This window comes from Bos taurus, chromosome 15 (genome assembly GCF_002263795.3).
Source record: "Bos taurus isolate L1 Dominette 01449 registration number 42190680 breed Hereford chromosome 15, ARS-UCD2.0, whole genome shotgun sequence".
Classification (NCBI taxonomy): domain Eukaryota; kingdom Metazoa; phylum Chordata; class Mammalia; order Artiodactyla; family Bovidae; genus Bos; species Bos taurus.
In genome coordinates this window covers 24,584,111-24,610,511 of record NC_037342.1, presented here as the reverse complement: position 1 = coordinate 24,610,511, position 26,401 = coordinate 24,584,111, and the positions used below count along the sequence as shown (strand labels likewise).

The 26,401-nt window shown below is 50.4% G+C and overlaps 1 protein-coding gene across 4 annotated transcripts in view; it reads right to left on the bottom strand.

Moving 5' to 3' along the window:
• Positions 1-26,401, bottom strand: part of ZBTB16 (zinc finger and BTB domain containing 16) — a 204,785-nt gene that overhangs the window by 176,146 nt on the left and 2,238 nt on the right. For all 4 annotated transcript variants that reach the window (XM_005215850.5, NM_001037476.2, XM_005215849.5 and 1 more), the window contains 1 exon segment: positions 22,357-23,714. In XM_005215850.5, the coding sequence (XP_005215907.1) occupies positions 22,357-23,624 (1,268 nt within the window). In that variant the 5' untranslated portion in view covers positions 23,625-23,714.

Here is a 26,401-nt window from a genome sequence, read left to right as displayed (position 1 = left end):
ATTATTTCTTAAAAACCCCAGCACCCACCCCCGTGGGTGGTTGGGAGGATGAAGTATATTCACGCTCATGAAGGGCTTACTCCAGAGCAGGTGCCCACTTAGCTGTAATTTATGGAATCACTGCCACATGTTCAGCAAGGCATCAGGTAGTTGAGGGACAGAGGATGGATAAACCACCATCACCGCCCTCACAGAACCTGTGCGGTAGCTGGGGAGACGAAACGCGAGCCCAAACAGCCTGGTAAGAAGGCCGTGCAGCTTATCCTGAAATGGTGTATATTTAGAAACGCTTAGAAACACTTGTCGGGGCAAGGTGGGGGGTGGGGGTGGCAAACGGTGAGAAGGAGCTTCCACGGAGGCCTGGGTTGGAGACCACAGAGAAAGAGGACAACTCAGGTCTGGCAGGGATGGGGGTGGGGGAGTAGAAAACGCCCCAAACAAAAGCACTTTCATTCCAAACCCTGCTCTCCTGGAAGGCCCAGGGCTGAGTTTGAGCTGCTGCATCATGTTTGCCAAGAGTAGAGATTGAATGTGAGAAAGGACAGGTGTGCGCCAGGTCTAAGGGGGCCCATTCAGTGTCACTGACCAGGCGGCTCCATGAGGCAGTGAGTGTTGCTCAGTTGCGTCTGACTCTTTGCAATCCCATGGACTGTAGCCTGCCAGGCCCCTCTGTCCATGAGACCCTCCATGCAAGAATACTGGAGTGGGTAGCTATTCCCTTCTCCAGATGATCTTCCTGACCCAGGGATTTAGCCCAGATCTCCTAAATTGTAGGCAGATTCTTAACTGTCTGAGCCACCAGGGAAGCCCCAAAGAGACAGTTCTCTCTCCCAAAGTGGGGTGTGGACTGTGGGAAGGAGTTAGGATGGGAAAGAACTTTGGGGGAAAAGCCAGCATCCAATCAAAGCTGCTCGTAAAGCTCTACACCACTTCCATCCCACTCCCAAATACTCAAGAGAAGGCTGGATAACAACAGAGTGGGGTTAGCATCCTGAGCGACTTTATGGCCTCTCCTCTCCCAGGTGTGTCTTCTACGAAAATCTCAGTTACCCAACCTCCAACCAACTCAGCCTTGCCCAGAACTGCTAGCCTGGCATTCAAAGAGCTTCAAGACCTGGCCCTGATCCATTTTTTCTGCCTGCTCTCCCATTCATCCCATGTCCATCCCCCACTCCAGCTCACTGAGCTGTCTGTGGGCCACCTGCCCAAATACATACACGGTCAGTCACCTTTTCTCACTTCCCAGCTAGAAATGGCAATATCTATCTCTACTTCTCCAAATCCTTGCCATCATCCAAGACCAGCCAAATGACACCTCCTCCATGAATCCCTCCTGAAGCTTCAATCAGAACTGTTCAATTCCTCTCCTGTGCTCCCCTAGTATCTCACTAATACAATAATTGAGCATATCTCTGATAAACACACACACACAGAGCCATATACATGTGTGTGGCTATCATATGTTTTACTGTGAGCTCTTAAGAGGCTTTATTAACAGCCGTGTGCTACCTCACAACACTTGGTAAGCACCCAGCACACAGCAGGTGCTCAGTAAATGTCTTTTGAATTGAATACCCATGGCTAAATCCTCACTTTATTAGGGAGTTCTTTAAACTATGGTAACAGTCCATTAGTGGGTCTTGATTAACAAATGTCAAATGAAACAGGAGAGATAAACAGAAGAGAAAATATCAGCGCCCATAACATATAATACAGATAAAGTTCTGCTGAAACTTCAGTTTCAGGTATACTTGTGTTAAGGCCTGGGTCTAGATGAAAAATGCACTGTTCTGTAGGCCACAGCCTCCATTCTAGGATAAACCAGCAAGGAAAAAAGCTAGTTATCACAGGTTTCATCCAAAACATAACTTCCAGAGAATTCCTGGGGGGAAAGGGGTCACTACCCATTCACTCGCCCTTGACTCCACAGCTTCAGAACAGAATCATCATGGTTCAGTTCAGTTCAGTCACTCAGTCGTGTCTGACTCTTTGCGACTCCATGAATCACAGCATGCCAGGCCTCCCTGTCCATCACCAATTCCCGGAGTTTACTCAAACTCACGTCCATTAAATCGGTGATGCCATCCAGCCATCTCATCCTCTGTTGTCCCCTTCTCCTCCTGCCCCCAGTCCCTCCCAGCATCAGAGTCTTTTCCAATGAGTCAAGTCTTCGCATGAGGTGGCCAAAGTACTGGAGTTTCAGCTTTAGCATCATTCCTTCCAAAGAAATCCCAGGGCTGATCTCCTTTAGAATGGACTGGTTGGATCTCCTTGCAGTCCAAGGGACTCTCAAGAGTCTTCTCCAGCACCACAGTTCAAAAGCATCAATTCTTCGGTGCTCAGCTTTCTTCACAGTCCAACTCTCACATCCATACATGACCACTGGAAAAACCATAGCCTTGACTAGACGGACCTTTGTTGGCAAAGTAATGTCTCTGCTTTTCAATATGCTATCTAGGTTGGTCATAACTTTCCTTCCAAGGAGTAAGCGTCTTTTAATTTCATGGCTGCAATCACCATCTGCAGTGATTTTGGAGCCCCCAAAAATAAAGTCTGACACTGTTTCCACTGCTTCCCCATCTATTTCCCATGAAGTGATGGGACCAGATGCCATGATCTTCGTTTTCTGAATGTTGAGCTTTAAGCCAACTTTTTCACTCTCCTTCTTCCCTTTCATCAAGAGGCTTTTTAGTTCCTCTTCACTTTCTGCCATAAGGGTGGTGTCATCTGCATATCTGAGGTTATTGATATTTCTCCCGGCTTGTGCCAGGAGAAATCTTGATTCCAGCTTATGCTTCTTCTAGCCCAGTGTTTCTCATGATGTATTCTGCATGTAAGTTAGGGTTTTGGAATTCAGACAAAGAGTTAGGGTTTTGGAGTTCAGACTGATCATTCTGGTAGGTCCTCTAGACTCGCCCACCAAAGCAGGAAGACCCGGCTCCAGGGCAAATCTGTAACTGGCTTTATGATTAAAAGGGGGGAATGTACAATTTAACCCTTGGCTAACTAGACGACATGCCGGAGCTGCAGTTAATCTAAACACTGTATTTTAAACCTAGAGAGCAACATTTCTAGAAGACCCAGGATCAGTCTGCTCCCAGGACTGCTAACTTGGGCCCCCTTGGAGAAGGGCGTCTGATCCCTGCTAGGCTGCACAGGGCTCTGGATGCTTCTCCTTTCTGACCCTTCATCCCTCCTTCTCCCTACTCATGTCTCATCAACTCTCTCACCCTCATCTCCACTTGCTACCTGGGAATCCCACAGTCTGGCCACAGATCTCTAAACTGGTTCAAAGTCTCCCTCCTCAGAAGCGCTTATTACTCTAAATAATGAATTTCCCAGTCCTAATTAATGCAAAGAAAGGGATGATATACATTTCTCTGTTGCTTTAACTTACAGCTAGTAAGACACTTTGAGGGAAGAGCAGCCTCTAGCTAAAGGGTCAGATAAGCTAAAATCAATATAAGCCACCACCTCGAATCTTTTAAATCACCACCTGCCCTCCCCTGACTATCCCTGAGCCAGACCCCTGCAGTGGGCACACAGCAACCACCAAGCCTGCAAATGACCATCCGTTCTAGCTAATATTCAGAGAGATCATCTCCCATCCAACCCCTAGTTCCTGCTACCCCCAGTGACCTTCCCTACAAAAAGAAAAATCACTGAAGTCTCTGGGAGCAATCAGACAGCCAAGAACAAGGGAAATAACCTCAGGGCAGCCAGAGGAAAGAACAGAAGGCAGACACTCGGAAGACCCATTAATAGAAGTATAACATCTCAAACAACGGAGGTGAGTGTCTGGTTCTTCACCTGCTCATGTCAGTGCATACAACCCTTCTGATGTCTGCAGTGATATAAAACTGACAAATCCAGAAGCACCTAAAACAGTGTTATGAGAATGATGAAGTGAACTAAAATCATGGTATATGGCAAACCACTGCCTAAGTAAGGAAGACACGTAGCTATCCTACAAAGATCTCAAAGGCTGTGGCCCAGAGTCTTTGTGACTCCAAAGAGCAGAAGTAGTGGTGGGGCTGTAAGAACTCTCTGCAAGAAGCATTGGCTGCTCAGGGAACAGCAACATCCCTGCCCTGAGGGGTCCATGGAGAGACTCGGGGGCATGGAACACACGAGAGCCTCAGAATGGGGGCTGGCCACCAAAGTCCTTTCTAGCCTATCACCCATCACAACAGGGCAACGCCAGAAGCCAGGACGCTAGACCCCATCATCCTTTCAAGAGTGGGGAACAGACACACGCTATGGCTCACTTATCCATCTTGAAAGTGGCTGGGAAAGACGGAAAGAAGAAGGCAAGCAAAGTACAATTATTTTCTACCGCGGTTCCCTGGACCCAGCCACTGGGATAGTAGAAAAGCTGGCCTGGGGTTGAGGTTCCAGGACGGGGGCTTCTAGTCAAGTTGTCATTGTGGTTTAGTTGCCAAGTTGTGTCCTATTCTTCCGCGACCCCATGGACGGTAGCCCACTGGGTTCCTCTATCCATGGGATTTCCCAGGCAAGAATACTGGAGTGGGTTGCCATTTCCTCCTCCAGAGGATCTTCCCAACCCAGGGATTGAACCTGCATCTCCTGCACTGGCAGCTGGATTCTTTACCGCTGAGTCACCAAGGAAGGCCCCCTCCGGTCAAGCCCCCAAACCGAATTCTCCAAGCTGGCCTCTAGGGACCCGGGGATATCAGGCAGGGAAGGAGGATGTTTTTCCCGCCTGGTTTAGGAACTGCTTGTTTTCCGTCGTTTTGGGCTATGGGCGGTAGGTGCCAAGCAAGACTGTCCCCCTTTCAGCTTCTCTTTTTTAAGAAAGACAAAGGAGAAAAACAAAACAAGCAAACAGCCGTAGCCCAAGCCCAAGTGTGCACTGTGGGCGGCCTACATGAGCTTCCTTTATCCAACCACAAAAAGGCATCAGTGGAACCAGCGAGGGGCCCTGGAACGGCCTTTCCCAGCAAGGGCCCACTCCTCCGTTGAGGTTAGCAGTTAACCAGGGGCTGGGAGCCGCGGGGCCAACAGACCGAGCCCCTCTTACACAACGCAGCCCTTATCTCCCCCAGCCGCTGTCGCTCTGCAGACACGGGCTTCGGCTGCAACCACAGCCCAGACTGGCCCACGGGAGATACGGGCCCTCCACTCGCTATCAGGCAGGCAAGCGGGGCGCGGACGGTTAGACTGAGCTCAGACCTTCAGGTTTCTATTAAAAGAGCGTCAGACAGCCGGTAACAGTCCGGCTGGCCAGCTTTTCATGGTGTTGTTTCCTCTGATCCCAGGGCTGCAGTCCCCTCTCCCCAGGGCCTCTCCCAGTCCCTCCGCCCACCGAGAAGAGGTGGCAACGGTCCATTTCATGTCACGTCATTCCATCTTGGTAGATGCTGGGTGCAAGACGCAGGGAGAGGGGCTGATGAGTAACCGTAAACAAACTCCTTTGCAGACCTGAAGGCAGAAACAGAGCTGGGGTAGCTTGGGAGCCAGGACACCGGGGGACAAGACGACCAGCCGGGACAGCTTGGACCTTGCCACTTTCCTGCTCAAACACCTTCAGAGGCTCTCAACTGCCCCAGGATAAAGTCCCCGAACTAACAACAGTTAGGTTTATTGAGCAACTACCTTGGTCCAGGTCCCGTGCAGAGTGTGTTAACTGCATTATCTGAAATCCTCAGGCGAGCCCCCATGACATCCCGCATGATAACCCCACCGTAGATGAGGAAACCACAGCTGACGGTGTTTCGGGCGTGTGGCCAAGATCGGAGTCTACACGCGGCTGCGCGACAATCCGTCCTCAGGCCGCCGGTGTTCTCCCCATCCTTCCACCCTGCCTTGTCCCCTCCCTGGCCTGGCACTTTCTGGCACCCCCACCTGACCCCAGCCTACCATTCCAGTATTAACCACCCTCATTCCAGCCAAAGAGAGTTGTATTATCCAGGATCCCAGCATTTACCACCATTGCAACCCCACAGTTTTTCCAAAGAACACTAGCTACATTTCTCCCCCATCCAGAAAGCCCCACAAGGCCAGACCCTCTTGTCTTGTGCACCACTGAATTCCAGGGGCCTAATCTGGGGCCCCTCACACAGTAAGTGTGCAACAACAAAAAAAATTTTTTTAATTAAAAATGAATCCCTCCAGGTGGAAGGCATTTCATCTCCGAATTGCCTTGTGTTTTTTTTTTCCCTGTATATCTGCCATAATCTTTCCATTTTCTACTTTCTCTCCTAGTTATCAACCTACTCATACACATTTGCAGTATTTTAACTCAACTGCTCAAGTTATAAGCTCCTCAAGGGCAAGTCCAATACTCAATACTCAAATATTGAGTCTTACCAATACTCAAAACCCCAAAGCAGTGCACCACCTGCAAACCTAAAGAATTCAGTGCACACTAGTCCACTCGGCCTGAGCAGGAAAGAGGTTAATAAGCACCCCCACAAAGCCAGTCACCATGGCAAAAATCCACGCCACACAGCCAAAGATCTGAAACTGCCCTTAAGTCAGATTCTATTCTTACCCTACTTTAACTCCTCCTTGGGGGTAGAAGCAGGGAGCAGACCCCGGCAGTCACAGGGAGGTTTGTGAAGAAGGAATTAAAGTAGGCAGGGATATGGATTCTAGTCCTTACTAATGTGCTACGTGATCTTGAGTGAATCACAGCACCTCTCTGAACCTCCATATTTTACATCCTAAATGAGCATGCCGAAATAAACAATGTATGGGTCCTTCCCGGTCTATCGGTCTATGATTACTGGTCACCTTGAGAACCCACAGCTGGGAGGCAGGTGAGGGTTCTGAGAGCTTTCCCTCCACAGCAGGTGAGAAGAAGGGTGAAGACTGGGGGCACACAGAACCCCCCTTGCACCATTCCTCAACCTTCCAGAAATAAACCAATCCTAGCGAGAGAATAAGCCAGTCTCTCTCATTAGGAAGGATGACAACCAGGATTTGAATATGGATCGGAAGTAAATAAAAGGGAGAAAGCAGATACCGAAATAGATTTTCAATAACCAACTTCCCTCTGGTTAAACCTGAATTTTTTCCCACATATGTATACTTTCACAGACCCAGTCGGGGAGCATTCAAATTAGCACCACCTGGCCTTAAATACTGCACAAAACACATAGTAAGCATTTTGCTTTTATTTATGTCATCAATGGTTTCAATGCAATGACTCATCCTTCCTCTTTAACACTCGGTCCTAATATGTTTTACTATAAATAATATAGAAAGCGAGGAGAGAGAAGGAGAGGGTCTGAGCGTTGCCCCCCTCTCCGACCCCCTGCACAGCCAGGTCACAAAAGATCCAGGTCTGACGGACAATCCCAAGGTGAATGGGACTGACAGATAGCCAGTGGTGGTTCCCATGGAAAGGCAAGTCAAATATTCCTCCCTCCAGCCTCGTGGTGTTGAGGACAAGTAAGGATGTCAGAAAAGGGGACTTGCCACACTGAGGATGTGCTGGGCACCAGCACAGGATTTTAACACACGAGTTCCTTTAACCTTCCCAAGAGACGGAAGTCAGGATTCACTGGGGCCCCTAAAGCCTAAAGAGAATCTCTTTAGGAAAATATATGTCCAAACGAGGAGAATGTATGTCCAAACTCAATCCATTCTTCCTGACTCCCAGCAACACTGACTCGTGATGGGCTAGATTTTTTTTTTTAACACCAGAAGTGCCTCTTGGGAGCCCAAACTCACAGGAGGCCAAACCACAAATGCAGAAACACTCCAGCAATGAGATGAGTCTGGCCCAGGCCTCGAGGGGGTGGGTGAGGGTGGGGGCACAGTCAGTGGCAGCGACTCCTTCGGGGTCATTGGTGGTTGGAAGTCACAAGTCCCTTGGCCCTGTTCACCTCCCACCCAAGAAGTAAGGCCCCACGCACCCTGGGCTGAGCTGACATGCCCTCTCTAGACACTCTCTCCAAAAATCTGCCTTCAGAGTCAGCCACAGTCACCCATGTCATCACATATTATACTCACCAGATTTGTCACTGAATTATTTTGACCATTTCCAAAAGTCAAATCTACCCTCCCAGAAGACAACGCAAAAGAATGTGGCACAGGCTGCAGAAAGGATTCCGAAAGATTTCCAAAATGCTTGGGCCCTGGGCCACATCAGAGGATTAAGTGATCACTTATTAGATACAGAACCTTCTTTGCAAGTAGCACTTCACAAATGGAGACCTTCATATTCACTATGCGCTCAAATTTGTTTGTTTGCTTAATTACTAAGTCGCGTTCAACTCTTTCGCGACCCCCTGGACTGCAGCCCACGAGGCTCCTCTGTCCATGGGATTTCCCAGGGAATAATGCCGGAGTGGGTTACCATTTCCTTCTCCTGGGGTTCTTCCCAACTCAGGGATCAAACCTGCGTCTCCTGCATTGGCACGGGGATTCTTTACCACTGAGCCACCTGGGAAGCACTCAAATTATTCATCTATTATTTCACCTGCTAACTGCTAGCACAAGATCAGTCAGTACTACCTTCCATTTAGCAGTGCCTGAAACCAATGATTTCACTGGTTTCTTTCATCGTTGCTCCCTTGGGCCAAAATAGAAGGCTTCTAAGGGCCTAGTTCTAAGGCTCAGTAATGCCTATTTATACAGTGCCTTCTCTCTGTTATACCTTTTTTTTTGGGGGGGGGCTATACTATGCAGCTTGTAGGATCTTAGTTCCCTGACCAGGGATGGAACCCAGGCCCACAGCAGTGAAAGCATCAAGTCTTATCCACTGACCTGCCAGGGAATTTCCTCTTTAAACATTATTTTATCCAAATAACCACCTAAAAGGTATACACTGGCCACATTTTTTTTTTTTTAAAGAGAACAAGGAAATAAGGGCACAGAAGGCTAAGTAACTTGTTCGAGGCATCCAGCTAGTAAATCTGGAGTCTGGGTTTTCATCCAGGATGTCTTACTCTGAACTTTGCATTCTTCCCATCACTGCATATCGTTCCTAGAGATCACCACTTCCATCACCTCCCAGAGAGCCTCCTTCCTGCCACCCCCACCCCAATTCCTGGGCTGTATTTCACTATCTTCAGCATCTCCTGGACTTTGTGCTCACTGTTTCAACTTCCCAGTAAGTCTGTCCCCGTAGATACCCCTGCTCTAAATAGTACCCTCTGTGATCTGCAAACATTACAAGGACATCAAAACAAAGCTATCAGTTGGGTTCCAAGCCTTAGCAGCCAGTCCAAACTCTTTTGTTTGATTCTCAGACAGCTTATTGACGAGGCGATGGGGTCAGAAGTTTTCACCTCACTTCTTCCCCAACCAGGCACTCTGATTAAAGCAGCAAATTCAGGGCAGGTAGGAAAAGTCCATCGCTTGAAGATTTCAGATTTACATGTTTTTGGTAAGCACACATTACTTATCAGCCTACAACTTGTGGGAGGGGGAGAGGATGGACAAAAAGACAGGAACTAAAAAAGCAAAGATTACCTACACCCTCTCCTACCTTGTATGAACACGGGCCTCGACAGCCCACTCAGTGAAACGTTCTCAGAGGCTGCCTGTCCACACGGAGGGGGAGAAAGGCAGAGGAGGGCAGGAAGCTGATAAACGGTGATAAACGCGGCGGCTGTGTTTTACAACATACCTGTTTTCTGCCGTCAGATGTCCTCACAAGCTTCCACCCCGATCTGAAGGAGGGTTCGAGCTCCCCACCTGGTCTCTCCTTCCTCATTCCACCCCTCACCCGGACCCCAACGGTTTATCTTTGCATATTGGAAAAACTGGCATTTATCAAGTAACCTACTCCTCATAGATTGTTAAACAGACCACAAGGGTTATCAGTGGAGTTGATAAAGGAAGATAAACAGCAATCTCTTATGCAAATAGCACTAAGAACATAGGACCGGCCACAGGACAAAACTGGAATTTAGGAGAACATGAATCTTAACACTGTTCCTTCGATTCCAACCCTAGAAACCCACAGGAACATGGAGAAGATTCCCTGGGTGGATTTGCCTCTCCTGTTTCTCAGGGAGGGGCAGGTGTGTGTTGGTCCAACCTGCTTTGCAAGAGTGATGGCTTTGTATCTAAGAGAACCTTCCATGGCTGGAATCCACGGCTCAAACTTTCTACTCCTTGCAATAGCCATTTCATTTTTCTGGGATTCAGAACCACTGGAGTGTGCTTTGTTCAGGAAGTTTGAAAAAAGGTATTCTCCAAGGTGAGAGTAGGGGTCAGCGGGCAGCAGGGGAAAAAAAAAAATCCAAGGAAAACCAGTAGTTGTGGGTTCTGGACACCATCCATGGGACCAGCAGATACAGACTACCTGCCCCCGGGTTTGGCAGATCTGCCTTTGCCCAGAAATAAGCAGGCCTGGCTGGCATCTTTTCAAACCCTTCTCTTTATTTTAAGGGCAAATTCGCATCAAGTACCAAGAGGTGAGTGGCTCCAAGTGACAAAAGAATTGTACTCCGACGGATGGACAGACAGAGCAAGCTGCTTCTCACACCAGGCTGTGGGCTGGGGAGGGGGGAAATGGGAGAATGACAGAATCCAGGGCTGGCCAGAATGAAAGCCTGAATGGAATAGGCTAATTTACACAGGAAGTAAGCACTTACCAGACCCTTCATCTCAACACACAAAACCCTCCGCCATATCTGGAAGCAATTACATCCAGTTAACATGATCTGCTTGCCACTAAAATTAACTGCAAACAGAAATATTTTTCACTTTTTGCAACAGGAGATGCCAAGATTTGGCCTATCCCCTCCCTCGAGCCATTGAATCTGGCTTCTGGGGAATATTTAGCAGCTACTCAGCTCAAAACACAAAACCCACTCTGTAGCTGTCAGGACACAAAAAGTAAAATAGTGGATAATTATGAAGGGGGGAAGGAAGGGGGGACGCCGGTGGCAATGAAAACCATTGTGCTAGGAATTGAGGAAGGGGCCAGCCCCAGGCCCTAAATGGGTCTGCAGCGCTCGAGAGTCCAGCCCTGGTTTTCCACGCTCAACTTCAAGGAAAGAAAAATGTTTTTAGAGTCACTCGATTTAGCAGCGGCTTCACATTGTTTTTAGGTACCGGCTTTATCCCTTCTGCCAAGGGGACGGGGGTGGGGGTATATAAGGAGGTAGACTCAGAAATGTTAGCGGATCCTTAATTTAGCAGAGAATCGAGGGGACAACTGTCACGATTTCACTTTTGCATCAAACATTTCCAATCCCTGCTCTGCAAACGCCCTCAAAGCAGCTTTCACCTGCTCTAAGAGGGGCAGGAGCCGCTGTTTACGTAAAAGGATGGAGAGAAGGTTGAGGGGAGTAAGAACGTCCTCCCAGAGTGTGTGTGCCCTGCAACGACCCAGGGCCCCACTCCCCAAAACTCTGGGTAACAGAGAGTTACCGTGGTCATCAGTTGCCGCCACCGTTGACCACGCCTGTCCTTCATTCTTTGCACCCAACCACACAGTCGGTAACAACTTATTTTTATTTTTCCTTGAACTACTGTCAACGATGCCATAAATGCCAGAGACGGAGGGACAGGACTGTTTCGCAGTTCCAGAGGCATCCCGTCCCAGCCCTCCCTCTCCCACCAGGCCCATCCTTTCCTGGCGACCCTGTTGCAGTTCACCCCTTTGTCACCAGGGGCCTTTAGCAAGGCAGCGGCCGCAGCAAAAGTGACGATCTATCCTTTCGCCAGACAACTCACAAACGCCTCTTCTCAAAGAGTCAGGCCAGAGTTCACCTCGAGAATGAGGTCAAACGCTGCTGTTCTCCACAAATGTCACATTTACAAATGTTACTCACAGGTTGAAAAAGACAGAAGGAGAAGCCACCTAAGCAGTCTTTCCATAAAGATTTTAGCCTGTGATGAGGGAGAGAAATGGTCTTGATACTCGAAAAAAGTGCTCTGCCATTCTCTCCCGTTTTTCAAACCATGTTACGATAAGCAAAAAGGGAACACGCACGTCCCTCCCAACACTGTGCCCTGAGACCAGGCCACGTGCCTGGCCCGGGGGTCCCGTGTGTACCATCCTAGGAACGTCATCATGGCAGCATGCATGAAATTGACATCATTAACTTCCTGGTGCAGATGAGGAAGCGGGTGGCTGGCTATCTATCGCGGAGCTCCAAACAGGCAGAGAATGGATTCAAACCCAGGTTCAATCGCAGACGCAAAGCATCCCAGGTTCCCACCCTTCCACAGGCAACAAGCACCCCTGAACATCCAGATGTCCCGGGAAGGAAAAGCAAGCAAAGTGTCCTTCTGACGTTCTAGCAGCCACTCCGCTGGCCAGCACGAGGGCTCTGTCCTCCGCCCCCCAACACCTAGGCGCACACCCTGAGCTTGTCACCACACGGCCGCCCAGGCATGGAAACGGTTAAGTCGCCCTCGCTGCATAAATCAAAAGTTCAAGGCTGCAACATACCACAATGATTCCCTCTTTACATATGACAAGAACCAGAGAGGGGCTGAAATCCCAAGCATCCTGAGCGGGGTCTCCCCAGCCCGCACAGGTTACGCCGCCAGGGTCAGGGCCGAGGACCTTTAGCGGCAACATTCATTTCCTGAACAGGACAAGTTCTCCTGACCATAAAGCTAATAGGAACTTCCTCGCACGGCGAGCTCCGGCTGACAGGGCTACTTGTCACTGGCCACGCAGGAGGAGAGCGCTGGTTCCCATTAGCGGGTTATGATGCCAGGTGCTACTAATAAGGTACATCGGCAAGAAACAAGAGCCTGCTAAGCTGTCTCTCCAACTCTGGAAGCAATCAGGCCTGGGCTGCAGGGCTGGGGAGGGGCCTTCTTTAAAGGAGGGGTTTGGGGCGGGTGGGTGGAGGGAGGTGGGAGCCTCAGCCACTGTAGACCCCCGGCAGCATCTAACCTGCTAAACGGCTTAAATAAATACATTTCCAACAATCCCTCCACATTCCCCCAGCTACCATAAAAAGACTCCCCCAAATTAACACTCATAATGTTTCCCCCAGCACTCCAGGCCTGATGGATCACCGAGGGCCATTACACTCAGCCACATCTGCTTCTCACTATGGCAAGGAGAGTTGTGCCAACAGGCCTAATGGCATTAAGATCACAACACTCGGCTAATCCACTTAGAGACCAACGGCAGGAGAGGGTGGCTGGGAGCTTGGAGTGAGAGGCTCCCTTGTCAGGCTGGGGTCACAGGAGAAGCGGGAAGCGTGGCGGGGGGGCAGCCTCACATGTGAGTCCCTGCTGGGTGCTTCGTGTTCCATGGCACCCCATTTAACATGTTTGCACCACATTGAGAGGTAAGGGGCTACAACCTCACTTTACAGAAGAGGCACCTGACCGTTCAGACAGGTGAAGCCACCTACCCAAATCTGCCCAGATCCACCATGAGGCTCGGGCATTCACACCCAAGTTTGAGATCAGTCTTTATGGCCCTGCCTTACACATCTTGTCTGCCTGCAGAGTCAGGGGTGGTGGGGTGCCTGTTTCATTCTTAGCATGCCTGGTGTATACACCCTTACTTATCACCTCGGAGGATCTAAATGACCCTAAAGAAGGGAGACCTCGAAACACTCCTTCCAACTGGCCCACGACTCCTCCTCCTCCCATCAAAATTTCTGTGACTGCATACTCTAATAAAATCGCCAGTAATGCCCCCACTGTTTCAGGGAGTTCTTTCTCTCATCTAACCTGGATTCTTTCCACTACAAAGCCGGACACATTCTGTCCCTGCCGAAGAATGTCATGTCTTGAGGACAAGAGTTGAAAGAGGGCAAGAAATTTAGAACCAAGCAGGTTTCTGTGAGTTGTTAGCCGAAGTTTCCGTGCTGACGATCAAGTACTGGATTCCCTCTTGGCAGCTGCAAAGATAAGCCTCACATAGGCAAAACCCAACCAGAGTTTTTCCAGACTGAGCCAGCATAATAAGGACACGGGGGTTTTTAAGGGGAAACAGTAGAAAGGGGTATTTCTGATTATGCTGGCATGAAATTAACGGCACGGGATTTTTATTTTTGTAAGTGGGTTTCTTTTTTTCTCTCTTTTTTTTCTGTTTTTGAAGTCAGCAGAAGCTGGCCTCTCCCTCTGTCTGTAAGAGATGATGGACTCCTGTGACCCCAGCCCCCTAAGACACAAACCCTTCCAAGTAATCAGTACTCTCCCTCCGTCTTCTCAAGCCACCAGACAAAGCCAGGAGGCCAGAACTGGCCAAGCGGTGAGCCTCCTGGTTAGCAACTTCAGGGAACATGGAGCTGGTCCTTCCTGTATCCCCCCTTCCCTTCTGATTCCATCAGGGGCTGAAGATCCAAGCGGGACATTGTGGAAACAAGCATGAACATGAAGCCAGAAGACCTGGGCACAAGCCCTGGTGCCACCCTTCACCATCTCACCAGGGAACAGTCTGTTAACCTCTCAGGCTTCCCTCTGCCCATCAGGGAATGGGAAACAAATATCTAACCCCGGCGGGTGGCTAGAGGTCCTCAGCAGATACTGACCACGAATGCACTTAGCGTGTGTATCAAGCACTCAGGGCGCTATTTGCTGAATCTGCCCTTAGAAGCATCCTGCACTGTAGGGTGGGGATGGGAAGGGGCTCTGCAGCATGCCGCCCCCAAAGCCCAGACTTCTCTAGGTGAGGAGGCATCTGTGCTCCCATCACACTGATTTGCTGGCCTGGCCACGTGCACACGCAATAGGGCCCGGCGTTGGTGAGTGGCCTCAGCATTCATAACTGATGACAGTGGAGGGCTGCCCAGCTAAATTTAAAAGAGGGCTGCAATGACTCATCAGGCTTCAGGTCAATGGGACAAAGAGTACCCTGGCCACAGTGCCTCAAGAGATCGGCTTTTTGGGGGGGAAATGCGGGTGCTCACTGTGAACCAGCTGCAAAAACCCCAGCGGTTCTCAGGTGCTGGATAAATGGACACCTCTGAGGTCAAGCAGGACCTCAACCAACAGGAACACAAATTTAACCCTGCACCACCAGCTTCACACCAACAAGGACTGCAAAAATACAACAGCAAACGTTGGCTCTCTGCTATTCTTCCATGCTCATGACAAATATTTAGGGATTAATTCCTGCAACAACCCAGTGAGTAGGTACTGGGTTATTATTCCCATCTTATAGACAAAACAAGCAAAGAGAGGTTAAGTAATGTAACCACAGTCACACAGCAGGTAAGTGGTGAAATCGAGATTCTGACCCAGATAGTATAAGTTGCGCAAAATGCCCATCACTAAGTAAAAAATGTGGTGCTGGAGGTTGGGGAGCGGGGATACACTGGTAGATTTTCCTTACTAACAAAATAAATGCCACTGAGTCAGAGTTTTCACTTAAAACCGCCAAAACAGAATTTGACTACAAAAACCTTTACTTATCGTGGAAAATTCCAGAACCTTCCAATGGGCAAATTGAGGCACGCCTGTATTCATTTAGCAAGACTTTTTATGTTTCACACGTGGGCTTTCGGTTGGACTTGTTTTAAAGTCATTAATTTTTTTGAATTAAAATAACTGGAAATGTTTTTCCCCTGAATTAGCAAGAAATCCAAGCTGTGAATGGAGGTTTGATTTTAACAGTTTAGGATAATCACTATTTTAAAGAGTCATAAATAGCTTTCCTAGAACAAGCAGGAGGGAAAAGTACTGCTGAACTAAAGCTTTCTTCCCCTCTCCTTCTAGCAATTAGCAGCTCCAACCAATAGTGACAGCGAGTTAAAATGGGACTTTTCACTGAGATGAAAGAGTAGGCAACTTTCTTCCACTAGAAAGAAAATAAAAGAACTCATCTTCAAACTTCCCAAGAGTTCAGTCTATATTCCAGATGACTCAGTAACCCTAAGCAGGTTGAAGCATTAAAAAACAAAATCAGAGCAGACATAATCAAATCAAACTGACCCCCATTTCAGCTGGCTGACTGCCAGACCAGATTCCAAAACAGAGCAAAATTCAAATAACCAAAATGACTTCATGAAGATATAAGTGAGTGCCAAAGGAGAAGTTTTTTTCCAAAGAGTTCAACAAACCAGAAATAGCTCATCCAAGGGCCTGGTTTTACAAATTAAGATGTTAAACTCCAGATTAAAAAAAAGAGACAGTAGTGACAGAACTGAAAAACAAAAAATACAGAAACGGCCTCCAAAACGGCAGGACACAGCACCACAAAGCCATCTTCCCATCTTCTCAGCCAGTGACCTCTTGAACAGACTAGATTTCCAGGAGCTTATAAACTGAAGTCATTCATCATCCCCCAAAGGATACTTCCTGGAAACAGAAATGGTTTCAGAAAGGATTTGGGCAAATCTGTGAATGACAGAGCAGCCATAAATAGCTATTAAGAGAAGCCGGGCTCCACCTGACCTTTAGGATTGACGTCAAGGGGGAGAGTTGCAGGCTCCGACGGTGGTATCTTCGGGATGGTATTGGCGCCCAAAGACTAGGTCAGATGGATCTGACCTAGAATGGCAATGCCCATGTGCTTATATGGCCTGGCCTGGAGCACCCGGGACTGCGAATTAGAAGGCGAGCCGAGCTCCTGTCTCTAGCCATTTATAGACAGCTATGTGACCTTGGGCATGTCACTTACTCACTCAAAGCCCATTTTCCTCATCTGTAAGTTGGAGCTGATGACGGTGACAATCCCTCACCCAAATCCTTGGTGCTTTGGAAATCTGAACTGTTCAGATTTTAAAAAGGTACTATGGGCCTTGAGTGTTCACCAGGCCCAGGGAAGTCTAGGGAACCACTCCGTAATCAAACACATTAATATTTTTGCAGCAAAACATACGAATATTCAAAACAGGCGAGATAAATATAGCCTCACATCAGTTTAGACCAGGTTTTGCCACTAAATGAGCGCGCTGCAAACTTACACAAAGCCTTTTTAGCTTTCAGAGGTTCTCAGACTTCACCATCAGCAGTATGGAATGAGAGATCTGCACCCCCTACGGGGAGGCTGGGAGGTTAAGAGAGACAAAGTCATTAAAGGTGCTTTGCAGGGGCTTCCCTGGTGGCTCAGGAGCTAAGAATCCACCTGCCGATGCAGTAGACACAGGTTCGAGGCCTGGTATGGGAAGACCCCACATGCCACAGAGAAACCAAGCCCACGCGCCACAACTATTGAGCCTGCGCTCTGGAGCCCAGGAACCGCAACTACCAGGCCCATGTGCTGCAACTACTGAAGCCCGTGACCCCGAAGACCAAGCCCCACGACTGGAGAAGCCGCCACAATGAGAAGCCTGTGCACTGCAACGAAGAGCAGCTCCTGATCACCATCTCTAGAAAAAAGTCCTGCTGCTGCTGCTGCTAAGTCGCTTCAGTTGTGTCCGACTCTGTGCGACCCCATAGACGGCAGCCCACCAGGCTCCCCCGTCCCTGGGATTCTCCAGGCAAGAACACTGGAGTGGGTTGCCATTTCCTTCTCCAATGCATGAAAGTGAAAAGTGAAAGGGAAGTCTCTCAGTCGTGTCCGACTCTTAGCGACCCCATGGACTGCAGCCTACCAGGCTCCTCCGTCCATGGGATTTTCCAGGCAAGAGTACTGGAGTGGGTGCCATTGCCTTCTCCGAGAGAAAAGTCCACACAGCATCAAAGACCCAGCATAGCCAAAAATAAATAAATATTTTTAAAACAGGTGCTTTGCAAAGGAAAAAGTGGGACAACTGATAAAAGGCATTATTAACATTACTGCTGGGACTTCCCGGGTGGTCCAGTGGTTAAGAATCTGCGCTTCCATTGCAGAGGGCATGAGTTCAGTCCCTGGTTGAGAAACTAAAATCCTGCATACTGCACGGTGTAGTCAAAAAATATATAAATAAAAATAAATGTAAGTACATTTTAAAAATAAATATTACTACTGTGGCTATCATTACCCCACTGGATGCTCTTTTCCAAATAGAATCTGGTATGACTTCAGCAGTGCCTAAAGCTGGCAGAATGATGAGAAGGGACCAAGAATTCAGGGCAACAACTAAATTCTCCAAGTGGCCTAAGCCAAGGTCAGCAGTTACCAGCCCTCTACATGGTCAACCACTGAAAACCATGCAGCTGCCCACCTGAAGAGGCCAAGGCAAGGGCCAGACAGGACCTGATGGCTCTGCAACATGGTCATGCACTCTAGACCTGGCCTGGGGAGCCTCTGAACAGGGCTGCAGTCCTGAGGGCAGAGACAGGGCTGGGACCACCTCTGGGGTTTCTGAACATGCTTGCAAGAACCAAACAAGAGGTCCTCCTGTGTGTATGCAGGACACGCAGTGCTGATCCGAGGGCTTGTCTGCAGGAGATCCAGAGGTTCCTTGGAAGCCAGATCCCACCCTGATTCTGTGGCACTTTAATTCAGAAACGTATTAAGACCAGGCTGGGAATTCCCTGGCAGTCCAGCATGTCAGGACTACTCGCTTCCACTGTAGGAGGCACGAGGGTTCAATCCATGGTCAGGGAACTAAGATACCTCAAGCCATGCAGCATGGCCATAAAAAAGAAAGAAGACTTAGGCTCATGAGCCTGGGGAGACTGAGGCCCAGGAGGGTTGTGTTGACTCCTAAGTCAATCACATTATTCCCGATAATCTTATCACATGTACGTGGCTCTGAGAAGGAGACTGTGCACCTGGCCTAGTTCAGCTGGTCCCCAGATCAGATCCAGACAAGGTGACATGCAGAGCAGGCCCAGCCTTTCAGGGAGAGAAGGAGACAGAACAGAGATCAAGCTTCAACAAAGTGCTAGTTCACTCAGTCGTGTCTGACTCTTGAGACCCCATGGACTGGGGCCCTCCAGGCTCCTCTGTCCACAGAATCCTCCAGGCAAGAATTCTGGAGTGGGTTGCCATTCCCTTCTCCAGGGGATCTTCCTAGCCCCGGGATTGAACCCAGGTCTCCCGCACTGCAGGCAGATTCTTTATCCTCTAAGCCACCAGGGAAATTTAAAGGAGAGTCCAACCTTCCCAAAGAGACTCTCCCTCCCTCAGACATTATCTTCTGCGATGTGAGCCTGCTGGGGAGGTTTTAGAACCCAGCACTTGCTCCTGTATCTGCCTGGAGACAGATCTGCTTATCCAGCAGGCCCTCTGTTCTGACTTCCTTCCGGATCCTTTAGGCAGGTAAGCCCCATTTGATTTACCCAGGTAGCATCTCTGTGTGGGCTTTCCATCAATCCATCAGGCTACATCTGACACTGCTTTTACATCTTACCGTGCACTGCAGGGACTGTAACTTTACAAAGTTTCACTCCAACTGTCTGTCACCCCAACAGGCTCCCCTCTCCCCAGCTTGGAACCAAGTCACAAGCAAAGCACACTGATGTGATTATATCACACACCTTCCTGCCTGCCTCCCTTCCCTGCACTCTCCCCCTCCTTCCTCTCTGTGCCCTTCTGCCCATCACCTGCCACCCCCACCCCGCAAGAAGAAAAGCAACTACCGCCAGCAGGTACCTAACCTTTACCAACGCTCTAGCCTACTGGCTTACCAACAAAATAAAATCAATCCTGTGGTCTGTTACTTCATCATGTTCATCGCTATCACGTTCACAGCCTCCTGACATCAGAATCTCCCACTCTGATTCTTTTGTCTTGACTTTTTTGTTTGTGTTATGCTGGCAGCTTTACACAAGAGAACAGTAGGAAATCGGGAAGCAGCACCTTCATCCTGGAGGTCTGAGAGACAGGGAGAGAGGTGAAGCCTCCTGAGAGCGTGTCAGATAGGGAGCCAGGGGCTGCCAGTGAGAGCGAGGGAGGAAAGCATGCGGGAACATTCTCTCCGTCCCTGGTCTCCTCGGACCCCACAGCTTTCCACCCAGGGCACAGCCCCAGGCTCCAGCCTCTGGGGCGGCGGCAGCCCACTTTCCACCCTCAGTCAATAGCACATTCTCCAGTGTCAGCAGCCCAGGGCACAACGCCAAGGATGCCAGGACCGGCGGCTCACCATCACAAGCTCAGAAGGACAGCGACATCCTTTGCACCACCTCCCAGCCAACTCAACCCCTTGATGGCAGGCACCGTAGCACTCAGAGCTGCGAGGGCGAAGCAGAGATGAGACCCAAGCCAGGTGGGGGACTGAGGGTCCAGCCCTCACCCTCTTGGTTACTAAGTGCCAGTCGCGGCTCCAGGGGTTTCTGGATGTTACTTCGTTAATCCATCACCCCACCCTGCAGAACACCTCCATTATAAAGAAAGTAAAGCAAGACTCAGAAAGGTTACATAAGGTTGCCAAGCTCTCAGTGCTAGACATGGCTAGTTCTGTTACCCATGCTCTGGTGAGGAGGGGGGTGTAGAACACAGCCAACCCTCCAGCTCTCCCCAGAGGAACAAGGGTCCCACAGAAAACTCCTGGGAGAGTTTTTATCTTTTGCAGCCCTCTCAGGTAAAGAGAGGCAAAAAGGACCCAGGAAGAAGCCAGGAAAAAAAAAAACCCTACTTTCCAGGGCACTGGGGTTGTGGAAAACGGGAAAAGGTAGTCAAAGGCAGTCAAAAAATAAATGAGTCCTGGGGTTATAACACACAACATGATCACTATATTTAACAACACTGCATTACATAATGAAAGTTGCTAAAAGAGTAGATCTTAGAAGTGCTTAAGAAAAAAAATTCTCTATCTAAAGTGATGGACTTTAACTAAGTCAACTTACCATAGTGATCATTTCATAAAATATTCCAATACCGAATCATTATATACCTGAAACCGTTATACGTCAATGAAATCTCCATTTTAAAATTACTTTCCACTATACCCCGTTTCTCATAGCACATAACTGAAATAATTCACATCCGGAGAAGGCGATCAATGTATCTGGTCAAGTCTGGGGAGCGGGTTTCCTCTTTAGGAAAGTGTGAGCAAAAACAAACACAACCTCGGCCTGTTTCTGAGCAGTACAAGCGTCATGAAGACACACCTTAGTGGCGGTTATTTTTCGCACCCGACCGGAAGAGAATCGGCTACGTGGAGCTCAGTGGCACTTTCCAAAAGGTAAGTCTCAGAATATCTGATTAAGCAGTGTTGGAGGAGGTTCTGACTCAGCTTGGTGGAATCAGATGATCTCCAGGTGCCTCCAACTTCATGCCCCCACCTCCTCTCCCCTACAGCCCCTCCTGAATGGTAAACAGAAGAATTGGGAGGGCAGCGAGGAGAGGAGTACAAAAGTGAAGAATCCACCCAAGATCTGCAGCACAGCAGGCAAGAGAGTGTGCAGGGAAATGTTATTACAGATGACAAAGAGAAACTGGATTTCTTAACACCCCTCGCCTGACCCAGGAACTGGAGGGTAATGTGATGGGCACATCAAACTCACTGCAGATTCCCTCTGTGTTTACTCCACTTCTGATGAGCAATTTCAAAACCCTTCGTTGTGCAGACAAGACACTCTTTCGGACTGAATAACTCCGAGAGGCAGCAAAGTGCAAGAAGGTTAAGACCTGAACTTGAATCCAGCTCTGCCTCTCGGTATCTACCTGACCCTGAAAAAAGGTCTTATTATCTCCCTATGAACAAGAACATCATCTACCTGGGAAAACTGCCGTTAACAAAGATATGACTCCACGAAAAACATTTGAAGCAGGCATGTCATAAAAGCTATTTCACAGAGAAGGAAACAGAAGCCAGAGGGAAGCCGATGCTGGCCCAAAGTGGTATTCAATTCAATGTGAGTAGGGATGGGTTAAGAATAAGACTGCAGGCTGCAAAACCAATGTTTCTCATACCCATCCTTCTCCCTTGAATGTAAATCAGCTCCCCTGAAACGTGTTTACAAGGACAGAGAATGAAAAGGGAGAGGAGGCAACATTCCTGGTGATGAAGGTTCACCAGGAACAACGGTTGGAACCTGCAGCTGCTCTTGGGTCTAAGCAGACTCCAGCCCCTCCCCTTCTCCTGAGCTGCCGGCCTTGGCAGGAACCCCCGCAGGGGAACTCAGGTACCTGAAACCGGGCAGAGTGGCCAGACCCCGGCTGTGGGCCCTTCCTCCTCACCCCACCTTTCCCTCCCTCCACTTTAGGACTCTCTCCAGGCAGAGGAGAAAAGACCCAACAGCAGGAAAAGCAAAACGGGAGCCCAAATGCAAAAAGAGCGCAAAGAGCTTAGTAAAGACTGGGCAAAAGGAATTCCCTGGCAGTCCTCCTACTGAAGGCGGAAGTTCAATCCTCGGTCAGGGAACTAAGATTCTGTAGGCCACCTGACATGATCTAAAAATTAATAAATAAAAATCAAATTTTTTTTAAAAAAAGGAACTGGGCGCGTAAGTTCCCCTGTGTTCAGGAAAGACTCAAAGCTCTCTCAACAGACCTGAAAAGTGATCCCCTCAAGTGGTTTTTCACAAATAGCAAAGAGAACAAGGGAGCCAGGCCCCAGGACTAGGGGACAGCTGGGAACAAAGGCAGGGCCGAGGCCAGAAATTCGGGCAGCAGGTGACGGGCGCAGAGGGGCCTACCTGTGCTGCTCCACAGCCTCGTTGTCAGGAAGCTCCACGCCACACACACTGCACTGCTCCCCGACGCTGCGGCTCTCGGCCTTCATGCCCACGGCCAGCTCCCCCAGCTTGCTGAACAGCTCCCGCTGGATGAAGCCCTGGGGCAGCAGACCCCCGTAGGTGCTGAAGTCCATGGAGACAGCCAGGGCAGGCTGCACGTGGAGGCCCGAGGTCACCGAGGACGGCATGCTGAGCACGGCATCGGCCTTGTGGTTGGGCAACACGGAGTAGAGGCCCAGGTGCTTCTCAGCTGGGTGCGCAGGGGGCTCCAGTCGGCCGGGGGGCCCCTGGCCGGCCTCGACCGGAGGCGGCAGCTGCTCAGTACTCTCCTCACGTCCGTAGTGCAGCTCCCTGGCGCTGGTGATGACACTGCTCCGAGTAGGGGTCCCGGGCCCTTCCTTGCCCCTTTCTTCCACCTTGTCCCCCATCCCAGCTGAGATGCTAGACTCCACAGTCCCAGGGCTTTCCTGGCCAGGCACCTCATCCACCTGCATCATCTCCGGCTTCACCTCGGCCACCGCGGGGTGCCGCCCACCCCCAGCCAGGGTCGGCTCCTCGGGCCCAGCGGGCGGCTGAAGAGCCCCCTGCAGGAGAGACTGTCCTATGGTCATCAGACTGTCCACCGCTGCCTTGGTGGGACTCATGGCTGAAAGGCCAAATGAGGTGGAGACGGAAGGGCTCTGGTCCACCATGGGCCCAGGGAGGCTCTGGGCCGCCACACTGGCATAGCCACTCTCCTCGCTGGAATGCTTCGAGATGAAGATGTTCTTCAGGTAGCGCGCCTTGCGGTCCTCTTCCTCCTCGGCCCCGCCCTCCGCCATGGTGGCCTCCGTGTCATTGTCATCTGAGGCCTGGATGGTCTCCAGGATCTTCAGGCACTGCTCCTCCAGGTACTCGATCTCCAGGATCTCGGCGGCATACAGCAGGTCATCCAAGTCCTCTGCCTTGGCTTGCAGCGTGGCCGTGTATGCATACTCCAGAATCTGCTGGAAGGTCTTGGGAGACAGGAAGTCCAGAGTATAGTGCTGGCTGTTGCGGTGGAAGAGGATCTCAAACATCTTGCTGGTGCAGGCCAGCACAGTCCGGTGGGCATGGAACTCCTGGCTGTCCACCATGATGACCACATCACACAGCGTCCCGGCCAGCCTCATCTGGTTGGCCTTGCACAGGAGCCCCGTGGGGTGGCTGGGGTTCTGCAGCTGGATCATGCCCATCTTTGTCAGATCCATGGTGCTCCCCGAGGCTTAGGCATGAGGCTTTCTTTCCTTCCTGGCTCTGCGTGGCGGGGCAGGGTGTGTTTTCTGGGCCAATGGCAAGGGCTAGAGGGAAGAAATGGGGAAAGAGGCAAAAGAGATGCAAGAACAAAAGATAGATTAGTTACTGTCCCTAAAAGTAAGAATTCAATCAATAGCCCCTGACCCAAACCTGCAGCAAGACAGTCCTGGAGATTTTAATAGAGGGAAAGGGCTTCCTAGAAATCTACATGACTGCTTTTACAGGCCCAAGGATGATGGGAGTAAAAAGAAGGTTCTGCTATGTAGCACATGCCTAATTCACTGGTCTATGACATCTGTTAGAAGAAGTAAAATGAAAATTACAATGGAGTCTTTTGAGTCCTGAGCTTTCTTTAAATCTGAGTGTGGGGGGCTCCTGTGCAAAGTCAACATTGATTGTGAGAAAATGCCCAGTGCTTAATTTAAATGAGTAAGAATTTAACCCCCTCTTCTAGTCAGTGTAAGCACTCAATTTTACTTTGAATACCCCGTGCAGCAAATCTCATCTTCAAAACGAAGTTTCTCTAAATCCTGCCTCATTGTGGTAGCCCCAGGAACAACACACCCAGCCTAGCAGGGGCTAGCAGCCTAGAGTAGCAGCTCAGAGAAATCTACAGGCAAGGTTCTCCTCCTCCAGCCCACCTTTTCACCCTCAGTTAATGCCTTCCTGGGCCTCTGCCCTTCCACTCTTCTCAGGGTTGCAAAGGGCTGATGAACCCACGCCCTGACCCTCTGCTTAGGCCCTAAGAGAAGTACACACACATAGTCTATGTACTAGCTTGGCTCAGTCCCAATCATGGGTACCTCAAAGTGATTGTATAAGTAATCCAAAATCTCAACTGTGTAGTGTGCATGTATGTGTGCATGCACCAGCCAGAGAAGTAGAAACAGTTAACACACATGTGTGCATGCATGCTCAGTCGTGTCCAACTCTTTGCGACCCCATGACTGTAGCCTGCCAGGCTCCTGACCAAGGAGTTTTCCAGGCAAGACTACTAGAGTGCGTTGCCATTTCCGCCTCCAGCGGATCTTCCCCACCCAGGGGTTGAACCCATGTCTCCTGCATCTCCTGCATCGGCAGGCGGTTCTTTACCACTGCGCTACCTGGGAAGCCCCAAGCACACATGTCCACACTTACATAATGTGCCACACTTACATAATGTGTTGCACTTATCTCCTACCCACAAGTGCCCAGTAGTGAGGAAGATCTGTAATATGCAGGCTAGGTATTGAAGGACCTACAGAGAGATCCTAGGAAACATGCACCCCTAAACCCAGGAGTGCATGTGCTGGGAACCCAAACTTCCAGTGTCTCCCACAGGCTCCCGGGAATGGGCAAGTCCCATGACCCGAAGAGGAATTGATGCTTGACTGCTAGACCTGGCTCAGAGGGCTGAGAGGTTATACTGGCACCAGCATCTATGGTGTGAGTTACCAGCATGAAGGGAAGACTGAGCTGGAGACAAAGGCCTCTCTCCAAGTGCTGTTTGGGATCAGTAACAGGGCTCTGGGTCTCCCAAACCAGTCTAAAGCGTGTCTGAAAGATCTCACAGGCCCAGGTTCCTCCCAGCCTCGGCCTTGCTGTGGCCAATATTGCTGTGAAATCAATTGGGAGCAACGCAGAGCAAGGGCTCTTCCTCTTGGAACACTGCTGGCCTCCGCTCCCAAAAGGAACCCTATTGACTCCAGAACCACAAATCTTACTCAGAAAGGGTTAACAGGACAGTCAATCAAGAAGACACTTTTGCTCCCCATCCTGGGGTGAGAACGGAGGCCATGGTGGGGGGGCGGTGACCATTCACAAGCGCCTTGCCACCATGCGCTTTCCCCGCAGACTTTGGGCTTCAGAGAACTAGGGGGTAGGAATCGAAAGAATGGAAGCTGGTCTACCCGAATTCCTTCCCCAAAGCAAGCACCGTAGGTTCTGAAGGAAATCAGGGTGCCCTGATCAGCCATCCCCGAAACCCGCGGCTCGGCGCCCGGGAGCCGGCTGGTGCTGGCTGCAGCGCCGTGCCCCTCGTCACGGCGGAAAGCCAGCGCTAACCAGCTCGAGCTCCGGGGATCGATCGCGCTCTCACACCTTCCCGCCCCTCACCCCCCACCCTGTTTCCAGCCACCCCCTACGGAGACTTGGAGACGACTTCAGCAAACTTGGGGAAGCAACTTTTCCGGGGAAGCCAGATGGCAACGAGAAAGAGAGCCGGGTTAGGAAAGAAGAAAAGCGAAAGAGACCCGGGCTTAAGGCAAGAGTTCAGGCGGGCCGAACGCCGGGGCGAGACAGGCGAGAAGGCGGACTCGCCTTGAGGCGAAGGGGAAGCACAAAAGCCCGACAACGAGTTGTGGGAGGAAAGACGAGAAGGGATCTGAGGGCCCTCTCTCCGACCCAGGGCGGGGATCCCCGCGAGCGACGGACAAGGTCCCCGGCCTCGGGCGGGTGGCGCCAGCAGCAGGCGCGCCCGGCCCAGGCACGTTGCGAGCGTTCCGGGGAGCGGCCAGCGAGTCTGTGCTGAGCGCGTCTGTGCGTTCCAGCCGGTGCGCGGGCCGGCGAGATCTTGCGCATTTCGAGCGCGTGCGGGAGTGTTCGAGGGGCTGTGAGAACGAACTGACGGCGCGCCGGGGTGGGAAAGGCATCCCGAACGCATCAGGTGCAGAGCGGAGCACCCACCGAGCGCGGCCGGGAGCGCACAGCGAGCTCCGGCGCCACGGCCGGTCCCGCCGAGAGCCGAGGAGGG